Source organism: Natator depressus, chromosome 7 (assembly GCF_965152275.1).
Source record: "Natator depressus isolate rNatDep1 chromosome 7, rNatDep2.hap1, whole genome shotgun sequence".
In the NCBI taxonomy this organism is placed as follows: Eukaryota; Metazoa; Chordata; order Testudines; family Cheloniidae; genus Natator; species Natator depressus.
Window position 1 is genome coordinate 46,939,995 of NC_134240.1, and position 12,348 is coordinate 46,952,342.

A 12,348-nucleotide genomic window follows, 5' to 3' on the forward strand; every position below is an offset into this window, starting at 1 on the left:
TCGATTCTGATCTGCCAGACCCCCTCTGGGGCTGCTTAAGGATTCTGGCTGAGTGACATTTACAAAGGAAGAGCCGTTGGACAACCTTGTCACAGAGTTGTTCAGCATTAACTAGGCCATCCCCATAACACACAGGTGATTATTTTCCTTTTTCCAATCATCCAGGACCTCCCTCGACCTGGGCAAGTTACTTAACCCCTGTGCCTCAGTGTTCCCTCTCTGTAAAAACGGGGAGAATATAATGCCCATATTTTAAAAAAAGGGAAGAAAGAGAACCCGGAGAACTAGACTGGTCAGCCTCACTTTGGTCCCCGACAAAATCATGGAGCAGTTCGTCAAGGAAACCGTTTTGAAGCACTTTGGGGTGAGGAAGGTGGTCAGGAACAGTCAACATGGATTTACCAAGGGCAAGTCATGCCTGACCAACCTGATTGCCTTCTATGATGAGATAACTGGCTCTGTGGATATGTGGAAAGTTGTGGATGAGCTATATCTTGACTTTAGCAAAGCTTTTGATACCGTCTCTGACAGTATTCTTGCCAGCAGTTAAAGAAGTATGGGCTGGATGAATAGACTATAAGGTGGATAGAAAGCTGGCTAGATTGTTGGGCTCAACGGGTAGTGATCAACGGCTTGATGTCTAGTTGGCAGTTGAGTGCCCCAGGCATAGGTGCCAACTTCCCCTCTTTCCCCTGGGTGCTTGACCGCCCCCTGCCCCATCCTTCCCACTGCTGCCCTGCCCCCACTCCAACCCCTTCCCCAAAGTTCCCATCCCAACTCCGCCCCCTCCCTGCACCTATTCTAACTCCTTCCCCAAATGCCCGGCCCCACCTCTTCCCTGCCTCCTCCCCTGAGCGCGTCACGTTCCTGCTTCTCCCCCACTCCTGGAGCTTGCTAAGTGCCTCCAAACAGCTGTTTGGCAGTGGCCAGGCGGAAAGCACTGGGAGGTAGGCGGAGGAGCAGGGACGTGGCGCGCTCTGGGGGCGGGGGGAGAGGGAGAAGGAGCGGGGCAGGTGCTGAGGGGAGTTTGGCTGCCGGTGTGTACAGAGCACCCACTAATTTTTTCCTGTTGGTGCTCCTGCCCCAGAGCACCCACGGAGTCAGCAAACAAAACTGGCCCCAGGACTGACCACTGATCAGAACATCGTTAGGAGATAGCCTGGCATCCTTTGTCACCAGTGCCCAGACACAGAGTATCTGAGTTCTTGCCAACTGGCTATGTCGGTCTGATTGCTTTGCTAGTTCTCCAAGCTGTGGAGCATGTGCTTTGGTCCCCAGCTGGGTGCTGGAATCCCATGGGCTGCTTTGTGGAAGCTGGGACTGCTTTCCTTTGGGCAGCTTTGCTTTCCATCTGATGTTCCTTTCCTGGAACAAACGAGAACTGCAATGATCTCCTCCACCCCTCCCTGTCTGCCTCCCAAGAGAGCCATGAATTATACACAATAAACAAATAACCCAGTGTGTCTGTCGTTACATCATAAAGTCAGTTAATAATTCATGCTGCTTGCAAAAGCTTTGCTAGACCTGCTCTCGCCTTACACCGGGGGATGGGATCTCTTCAACCCCTCCATATTCATCATGGCTGAAAGACATTGTAGCAGCTGAGAGAGTGGTGCAACAGCCGAGATAGTGGCGGCACAGAGGGAGGTATTAATGTAAACCATTGTGCACCTAGCTGATTGCATGGTGATGTGTGGACGTTGTCAGTCACGAGGGCTTGATGGGGATTTGTTGGGTGAACTTCCTTCAGGCAATAAATAGGCTTTATAAAACTGACACCTATTCACTTATTTATTAAAGCAGTATCTTGCAGCTCTTCAGTTCTGTTACAGGCTTTAAGAGTTCAAGGGCGTGGTTCCAGTCTCACTGTAAAACATTAGAAACCTGGTGTAACTCCACCAACTTCTGTACAGTTACTCCTCATTTACACTAGTGTAGGTATGATCAAGGATTTTGGAAAGAGGGGGGAGAGAGAGAAGCTTTATCTAGCAGTTAGGCAGCTGGACTTGCTGTTTTGGCATTGGCTTAACTTCTCCGTACCTTGGCTGAGGATGACTGCCTTGCACCTCACCTGCATAGATTCATAGATACTAAGGTCAGAAGGGACCATTATGATCATCTAGTCTGACCTCCTGCACAACGCAGGCCACAGAATGATTCTGCTCTCACTTAAACAGCTGTAACCCAGTGTTGCTACAGCATCAGACTCAGGCTCTGAGAGTCTGTGAGGCTTAGTTCTTTTATGGTTGAAAAGGACTTTGGGATCCTCAGGTGGAAGAGTTCCAAAATAATGTTGCTAAAATTCCAGTGCCCTTCATGTGATGGCTGCATTTTTCCGAATGGTCACGTAATGAAGAAACCCACTCTGAGATGGACAGTGACTGGTTTGGGGAGCCCCATATTGCAATTTCCCTCCCCTCTGCCTCACTGTCTGCAAAAGAGATTTCTTGTGGTGTGCTTTGCTGTTTGGTTTTTATTACCAGGGCAGGGGGAGTGTGTGTGAGTTGATAAAGGGATACATCAATCTTGCGGGGACCCTTCGCAGTACCATTAAGTATGGTATTTACTACATTTGACCAATTAACTTATCCTCTTTCTATTGGCCAGACATCTACAAACAGCATGTGTCATAATCATACAGCTAAGGGTAGCCTAGAATTCCTCCTTACCTGTAAGGGGTTAAGAAGTTCAAATAACCTGGTAGACACCTGACCAAAAGGACCAATGGGGAAAGAAGATACTTTCAAATCTGGGGAGGGGGAGGCTTTGTTTGTGCTTTTTGTTGGGTGTTCTCTCTCCTGGGACTGAGAGGGGCCAGGCCGAAATCCATCTCCTCCAACCAATCCTGAACCAGTCGCTAATATTACAAAAATAGTAAGTAAAGCCAGGCAAGGCTTGTTAGATTATCTTTTGTTTTAGCTTGTGAATTTTCTGTTTGCTAGAGGGAGGTTTATTCCTGTTTTTTGTAACTTTGAACTAAGCCTAGAGGGAGTTCATCTGTGTTTGTGAATCTTTTGTTACCCTGTAAAGTTATCTTCCATCCTGGTTTTACAGAGGTGATTCTTTTACCTTTTCTTTAAATAAAATTCTTCTTTTAAGAACCTGATTGATTTTCAGTATCTAAGACCCGGGGGGGACGGCGGTTGATCTGTGCTCACTTTGTAACCAATTGGTTAGGATATTATTCTCAGGCCTCCCCAGGAAAGGGGGTGTAAGGGCTTGGGGGGATATTTTGGGGGAGATAGGGCTCCAAGTGGCCCTCCCTGAATGTTTGTTTAATTGGTGGTGGCAGCATACCGTCCAAGGACAAAAGGGATTTTAGCCTTGGGGAATTTTTAACCGAAGCTGGTAGAAATAAGCTTAGGGGGTTGTTCATGCGGGTCCCCACATCTGTACCCCAGAGTTCAGAGTGGGGAGGGAACCCTGACAGCATGATTTTTGCAAACCTCTTTAAATTTATTTACTGAATTATCCTTTGGCCTCCAACTTCTCTACAAAAAAGCTGGTTGTGAGTATTTTATATGCAAAGTTTGAAATTCAAGGTATTTTGACGGGACACATTGATCACATGGTATTGTGTCTGTTTGCTGATTGGTGGATTGTAACTCTTAGATGACAAACACTTGGGTTTTCAGGTTCAAAACTCATTTTCCAGGAATATTCTCTGATATTCCCCATAAAATTGGCTATTTCTGTGAACATTCCTGCCAGTTATACTTGTTTACTAGACTATTTGGGTAAACAAATAGAGCACAAATTCAAGTGCGTTTATTACAAAATGTAATCTAGTATTTGCGGCATTTTGTTCACATCGTTTGTCCCGGTCTAGGTTGTAGGCCAATAAAGTCGCCTCCCCAGATTATCCCTCTGATTTTTTATTTACTTATTTATTAATTATTACACCGAGGTCTGGAGGACCCAACTGAGGTCAAGGCCCCTCTGTGCTAGGTACTGTACAAACATGCTTTAAGAGACTGTCTGCTGCAGTGAGCTGACAAGACTGAGTGGGAGGGGAAAACAAAGGCACAGAGAGGGGACGTGACATGGCCGAGGTGACACAGCACGTCAGTGGAAGATCTGGGAATCCCAGTCCAGGGTTCTATCTATCCAACCATTCTATCTTCTTAATAGATCTTTCTTCCATTGGATTTCTGGAATTTCTGTCTCCTTCATCCCCTCCAAGTTGCTTTATTGTGGGGTGATAATGGGTGAGTAACATCTTGAGGGTGTGTGTGTGTGAATTGTCTAGGTATTTTCTCGCCCTTATTCCTGATAAACACCTGTGCACGTACATGAAATTAACAGGGAGTCATGAAAATGACCGTGTAGCAGGTTTGAAAATGACTGGCAGAGTGGCCAGCAATTTCTGTGGCTGTTCTGTTACAAACCAGTACTCTCCAGAAGTCCTGTTCGACAACAACAAAGGTTGGGTCGTATTTTTTTGGGGGGGGGGCCGGTAAATATTGGCTTATATAGGGCTTCCCCTTTCAGATATGTAAGAAATGAATGCACATGTATGTGATGGTAGTTAGAGAATTAAGCATTTTGAAGAATAAGCCAATTAAAAGGGAAAGTTCCTGCATAGCAAAAATTAGACGACACTATAATTAATAACCTTATTAAATAGTGATATTTGGGCATTGAACCAAAACACAGGAATCAGAGTGAAGCATTCTTGGCTGAACACACAGCATTAAGTGTGTACGCTTGTACAGAACGCTTTCTGTATAATCCATTGAGTCCTAGGGGAGCATATCCTCTCAACAAGTTGTTTTCCCCCTTGTCCTTTGACATTCTTGAGACCACTAACAAATGGAATTGACCTGGCTCAGTGGCTTGCTTGTGACTGAGGGCTGCTGTGCAGAAAAGACCAGTGCTAAGGAATGCTGTCTGTTGCATGCAGAAATTGAGGGGGGGGCCCTTGGGCCAAGGAAGGGGTGTTCCCTGACTCCATGGGAATTCTCATTCCCTTCCCAACGAACACCCCCAGGAATGGTGGTGGTGACAGCAGCTCAGACATATTAACCAAAGTCTTCCGTGGAGGTATGGGACCTTGAGAAGGGGGACTGGCTTTTGTAAAACGGGGAACTTGCCCTGGGCCCAAACCAGGTATGTCCAGAATAGGAGAGCAGTCAGAAAAGAGATCCACCCCCTTTCTGCAGGAATGTATGTGCAGGTGCAAACTTCTCTGGCTCCCATATGGCACAGGTTGGACTGCAGCACGGGATGCGTGTGCTAGTAAATATTTTTGAAGTGCAGGGTTTTTTCGGTTTTTTTTAAATGTTTTATCTCCTCTCTAAACAAAAAATCAAATATGCAGATTATGAAATCAATTAACATTTTTAAAGCTTCCTTTGAGGAGAACATGACAAAGGACTTAGTTGCTCTTTTTTAAAAGATTTCTTGATATTCTTTGTTACAAATTGTACAGCAGGTTATAAATTATGCAGATGGAAGGGGAGGGGAACCACCAAATACACAAAATGACCTTTTTCTTTTTTTGAGTGCCAAGGGAACTTGAATTTACACATTGCGGCCACACATGGTCAAGGGTTTGCTTTTAGCGGGGACTGAGGTAAGCTGCGCAAGATAGTCTTTAAAGGGGCAGAGGGTGGGACGATGAGGCAGCCTCACTATGGAATGCTGGAGCCTATCTAGCTGCTTGCTCAGTAGTGACCCAAAACTCCTGTCTTTGGGACATCCTCCTCTCCCATATTAATTCACAAGAGAAGGCTACTTCAGGCTTCTGCAGCTGGAATTAAATTTAGGAAAAGGCTTTAGCGCGTAGGTCGCAAATGGGGCCTTGTGACTGGTAATGCATCTGTGTCAATAGTATCCCAGTAAGTGCAACGGCCTTGCTGTTTGCTTTATATTTTATTTATAAATACCATTTCACAAGAGCGGTAAGACACTCCGGGCTGAGCATTTCGAGGAATTATTGCTCCTCGAGCCCCGTAACGCCACCTGAGGCATGCAATAATGGCCTGGAGACGCAATGACAGTTATGTCTTATTGCTTACAGCTTCCATACCAGAGTTGCTTCAAAGTAAAATCTCTATGTGCATAATGGCATATCGGTTTCTTTGCCCTTTTCATCCTTGCTCTAATCCCTTTTTGTAAAATTTCAAGTGGGACAATCACAGAAACAGGAGGTTAGCTGAGATAGAAGAATAGTAATATATTTTTAAATGGTACCTTCTTACCCAGAACATGGCAAGTGGTGGGTGAAGAGGTGATGCCAAATTCTAGGATGTGCCTGGCCTTGAACATTCCTGGTCACCAGAATCGCTGGTCCCAAATGTTATAGTGATGACTGCATTTAGAAATCCATAGATATAAACCAGGTCTACACTACAAACTTTTGCTGGTGTAGCAATGTCAGGTAGGACTGTGATTATTTTTCTCTGACCATTCAATACTGACAGAAGCCCTAGTATATTCAGTTATACTGGCAAAAAAGTCATTTTGCTGGTGTAGCCTGTTTTGTTCAGAGAACTGACGTAAACACTCTTCCCCCTCGCCCTCCCCAGTAAGCTGCATCCACACTAGGAGAGTTTGTTGCTATAACTATACTGGCAAACCTTCTGTAGTGTAAGCCCAGTGGTTCTCAACCTTCCCAGACTAATGTACCCCTTTCAGGAGTCTGATTTGTCTTGCGTACCCCCATGTTTCACTTCACTTAAACTACTTGCTTACAAAATCAGGCACAAAAATATAACTGTCGCAGTAGAGTATTACTGAAAAATTGCTGACTTTTTTTCATTTTTACCATATAATTATAAAAATAAATCATGACCTCCCAGGTTAAGAAACAGTATAAACAAGTCTTTGTCTGTATGAAATTTTAGTTTTTTACAGACTTCGCTAGTGCTTTTTATGTAGCCTGTTGAAAAACTAGGCAAACATCTAGATGAGTTGCTGTACCCCCCCCCCCCCCCCCCCCCCGGGGGATACACGTACCACTTGACAACCACTGGTGCAGGCTAGGCCAGAGATACTTTTGGTATGGAGATGCCGGTTGTGGCTCCAGAGGTAAGGCTCAGTTGAGTTTTCCACTTAAGAAAAAAAAGGTTGGAATTTTGTTTTATGTATGTCCTCCCCAAAATGACAGCACTTATTGTTTGGGCACAGAATGAATTTTCTATGGATTTAAGTACCTTGGTTAGTTAATTTGAGTTAAAATTAATTTAAAAATTAAAAAAATGAGCACCCCGTGTCAGTTTTGTGTGTGTATGTCTTGAATGATCTTAACAGAATAATGTAGACGCCTCAAACTTTCCATATAGTTAGAACTGTCTGAAATCTTGTGCCTTGATGGCACTTGAAGACTTTTTTTTATTAAGGATTAATGGATACTGGACTAGATGGGCTATAGGTTTCATCTGATATGGCAAATCCAATGTTCCTAGAGAGAGACGGGATGGACAGATGCTGTAGGCAGCTAGAATTCAGTGAAAGATGCCAGCTGTATAAGCTCCTTGGAGGGCTTCTAGAACTTGTGACCCTCCACCTTTAAAACAGCTGTCCAGGTGGCTTTGCTGTCTGCTCTCTGCTTCTCAGAGAAAATGTGTCTGCTGCTTTCTTGCCCATCTGCTCCCCTGCCTGCCTTCTTCTCCTCCTACCAAGCTCCTGAGGGCAAAAATCATAGCGGCACCTGCTTTAGAACATTAGACCAGTTTAATCATAGAGATGGGGTTTTCAGCATGATTAATTCTGTAAGCTTGGATTGCGCAGCTATACCAGCCTTCTGTTGGCAGCCTCCTGTGTAACGTTAACAATTGGCAAGTGCGCCACCTGCATGAATAATATGGGTATCTGCCGGACCAGATTCCTGTCCTCCTTAGGTGCCTCCACTCCAGGTGTTTACAAGTAGTGCTTCTGCTCTAAAAGAGAAGCTGTGTGTGTCGGGGGGGGGCGGGGTTCCCTCGGTGGAATTTGTGCCTAATGGAAATACATACTGGCCCAAGGCTGACAATCATTAGACTGTAAAATACAGTACTACAATCCTCTCATAAGTTGGGTTTCCCCATCTCTTGTCCTTGCGGAGAAGCTAGTTTGGTTCAGTGGCAGCAGGGCTGTAGCATGTGTGCATAAAGCTCTGATCTGGGGGAATTTTCTGGATTTAAAATTAGCCAAGGCCGATAGCTCTGTTGCTTTCTGCCCTCTCCACTTCATGATCCTACTTGCTGTGAGGCTGGCTTCCTGCTTTCCACAACTGGCCTCAGTTTCGTCTACTCGTCTTTGGCTCCTTTTTCCGATGCAGCACTTAGAGATAAAAGGTGCCATGGGAATAGCACTGAAAATAATAATAATTGGGATGTAGACAAGCCAGCAGCACTTTTCCAGGCCAGGTGGGAGACTTGACATTTGCATGGCCAGGAATTAAAGAAGTCAGGGAAGCTCGTTAAAAGCGGAAGAGGATTAAAAGATGTTGATTTGAGGAGGGTTTTTTGTTGTTACAACTAAAAATACATTTTTTTTTTTTGAAGTGGAGGAGGGAGTATGGAGTGTGCTGTGGGCAGATGCAGGCTTGCCAGCAGTGGGAACTCTTGCAGTAAAGTGATCTGTACATAGGAGTGACACTGTATAGTCCATGCTGCAGCTTCCCATCCCATTCTGGTCAAGTAACCCAAGAGGCAGCTTTGCCAATAACATCTCCTCGGACCTGGCAGCACCATTTCTTATGGGAGTGAGAAATATTGGGGCTGCTTATTAGCTGAGCCCTGGGATTCTCCTGATCCAATATTAGGCTCCCAAGTGTGTCAAATGCAGTCTTGTGGCCTTGCAGTCATATAAATTTAATGTTGGGAAAGCCCTGTTATAGCCTCTTGTCCATTCCCTAGCTGGGGCAGGGCATAGTCCTCTGCTGGAGGACATCGCTGATCCTGAACTGGGTGCTCTTGCCAAACAGCCCTGCAGGAGAGAGAAGCTATTCTCCATAGCAAAAAACCAAGCACTGAACAACCCAGGCCTTGAATAGTCCCTTTGGGATTGCACGATTATCTGTCTCTCGTGCTTAGTAAAAGGGCAAAAAGAGGCACTTCGCAATTTCTGTTTTGCCTACCTACCCCTTCCCCTTTCCTCTGTGTGTAAACTTAAAAGTCCTGAAGCTCCAGCCTTAACTCTAAGGGCAGATGTTCTTGGTATTCTGCCCACATCTGGCACTGCAGAAACAGAGTGCAGTAAACTTAGCTGTGGGCACCGATTTCCTCCCTCCCCCTTCAGTTATCCTGCTGATCTACTAAGTGTCAGGGCTCTGACTCTGTCTGTCTCTGTCTCCCTCCCTCCCTCCCTCCCCCCCCCTTGCAGGATGCAGTACTGGGCCAGGAGGCTGGAGCAGGAGATTGATGGAGTGATGAGACTATTCGGTGGTGTCCAGCAGCTCAGAGGGGTAAGCTGTCTCTCTTGCCCTCTGTTTCCTTCCTTGTGGCACTGAGCAGCTCTCCTATTCTAGAGAAGCTGCCTGCGTGAACACTTGTAATAAGTCACCGTCTTTCTGCGCGCAGGGTTACGGCTGCCTGTGCCTCTGGTTGATAGTCAATTTGATGCATTTATCAAGTGTGCATGTGTGTTTTGTATCCATCTACGTGGGTTTCTATATGGCTGCACACGACTGTTATCTCAGCACCTCGTTGTGTTCTTTCCCTGTACTGCACAGCATACACACTAAATCCAGCTGTTTGTGCTGCCAAGGAGAGACAGTGCTCTTATTTGCCTTGTAAGTTGAAATTGTCACTCTTAAAACAGGCTGCATTCAGAGAATAATCTGAGTGTTTGGTTTGCACCTAAATACCATAATGAAACATGGTGATTTTTAGTTGGCAACTAAAAATCTGCTTCCCCGCGCACAGATGTTTACAAATAAAATACCATTGCAGAGGCCCCTGTTTCCTCACCCCTCTGTTTCTCGTTGTCCAGCTAAGCTGAGAAGCCAGGGACTGAATGGTCTGTAGCAGCAGAACTCCCTCCTCGTTCCTGGAAGTGATTCCTCCAAGTCCGAGCTGGGGTAGTGAAAGGGAAGCCTGCCCTATTTCTGCCCATGCTGTACCGGCACCGTGGAGAGAGAGAGGGGGGACTTCAGCCTCCAGTGCCTTCTCTCCCTCCTTTTCCCAACACTTCCAACATCACTTTATTAGTTATTTTAAATGGAATAATCTGAAATAAATATTGAAACACTGGAAGTCTAAGGATCCTAAAGACATCAGGTTTTAAAATCATGCTGTTAGTTAAATTGGGACAGCTTTGCATATAGACAAGCTCTTGGATCAGAACTGGGCTCTTGGTGTTGAGCTCCCAGCACATCCTATATAGGGTTAGACATCTATATGGTTGGTTGCATGTGTGTGGAGACACAATGGACAACATGCTCTTCAGAAGAACACCTGGGAAGGACCACTACTTAGTTCCACATCTGTGACCGCACGTTCATATAATTTTAGTCTCCTTTTGCTTTTCGCTCCCATGCATGTTAAATAGGTGCATCGGAATCCAAAATGAAATAGTCTTCTGTCTAATACAAACATTAAGTTGCATTCTACTTTATCAGTCCTTGTTTCCCATTGACCAGTCAGTAAATTGCAGGTAAGGGTAATCACTTCCTTCGGTTTAATTATTCTTGTGGTATAGGGTTCCCCAAGCTGTAATTGAATAGCACAGGATCAGTTGAAATCAGACAGGTTTAAAGTCCACAGGACTAATAACTTCGGTATCTAGTGAAGTAGAAAAAGCAATTTGTACACTGTTCCTATATTTGGTGACTGTACAAGCAAGCGGTGGGCTACTGACAACTTTTAACACCACCCGACTGAATGTCTTGTTGTAATCGTAAAAGAATAGCCAAGGTTATCTATGGATCAACAAATGGGGGACCTGGTATGGTGCTTGAGGGTTGATTTCATAAGCAGAATTTAAAATGAATGACACCTACTTTAGAGGGCAGATCCCCAGCTGGTGCAAATCAGCAGAGCTTCATTGAATTCAAACCTAGCTGCCTTTCATCCCAAAGAGCTTTACAGACTGTACACACATACAGCACTGTTGTCCACCAGTCAGTCTGGGATGCAGCATGGTGGCTGTTTAACAGCACAGAGCAGTTTAGGACAGGAAGTGAAAAGGGAGTACTGCATCCATTTGGGGATATTTAGGGAGCAGGAGCACATCATTGTTTAAAGTTAGGGGCTGACTAATGCTCCCTCTCTTGCAAAAAGTGCCATCTGGACAGGGCCTTGGGTTTGCATCTCATCTGAAAGACACCACCTCCAGCAAAACACCACTCTAAACATGACAAAGGCACTTTGGTTTGGGACTGACTCAGGCCTGGTCTACACTACGGGGTTAGGTCGAATTTAGCCGTGTTAGGTCAGTTTTTAAAATGAATGCGTCCGCACAACCAACCCCATTCCGTCGACTTAAAGGGCTCTTAAATTCGACTTCTGTACTCCTCCCTGGTGAGGGGAGTAGCGCTAAAATCGACCTTGCTGGGTCGAATTTGGGGTAGTGTGGACGTAAATCGACGGTATTGGCCTCTGGGAGTTATCCCAGAGTGCTCCGTTGTGACTGCTCTGGACAGCACTTTGAACTCCGATGCACTAGCCAGGTACACAGGAAAAGCCCCGGGAACTTTTGAATTTCATTTCCTGTTTGGTCAGTGTGGCGAACTCAGCAGCACAGGTGACCATGCAGTCCCCCCAGAATCGCAAATGAGCTCCAGCATGGACCGAAAGGGAGACACTGGATCTGATTGCTGTATGGGGAGAAGCATCTGTGCAGGCAGAACTCCGATCAAAAAGAAGAAATGCAAATATATTTGCCAAAATCTCACAGGGCATGTTGGAGAGAGGCTACAACAGGGACACACAGCAGTGCCATGTGAAAGTTAAGGAGCTGAGGCAAGCCTACCAAAAGACAAAGGAGGCAAACGGTCACTCCGGGTCAGAGCCCCATACATGCCGCTTCTATGATCAGCTGCATGGCATTCTAGGGGGGGACCCTACCACTACCCCCCCACTGTCTGTGGACACCTGCAAGGGTGGGGAGTCTCATGTAACAGAGGAAGATTTTGTGGATGAGGAGGAGGAGAATGCGCAGCAGGCAAAAGGTGAATCCGTTCTCCCCGGCAGCCAGGACCTTTTCATCACCCTGGAGCCAATACCCTCTGAAGGCGGGATCCTCGACCTTGAAGCTGGACAAGGCACCTCTGGTGAGGCACATTTGTAACTACAGTACAGGGTTTAAAAGCAATGGTGTTTAATGTTTGATTTGCCCTGAAGAATTGGGTTGCATTCGCGGCCAGTACAGCTACTGGAAAAATCTGTTCACATGTCTGGGGATGGAGCAGGAATCCTCCAG

The 12,348-nt window shown here is 45.8% G+C and overlaps 1 protein-coding gene across 2 annotated transcripts in view; it reads left to right on the plus strand.

The window, feature by feature from the left end:
- Nucleotides 1–12,348, plus strand: part of CACNA2D2 (calcium voltage-gated channel auxiliary subunit alpha2delta 2) — a 598,846-nt gene that overhangs the window by 16,625 nt on the left and 569,873 nt on the right. For both annotated transcript variants that reach the window (XM_074958327.1, XM_074958328.1), the window contains exon 2: nt 9,310–9,391. In XM_074958327.1, the coding sequence (XP_074814428.1) occupies nt 9,310–9,391 (82 nt within the window). The remainder of the gene's footprint in view (nt 1–9,309; nt 9,392–12,348) is intronic.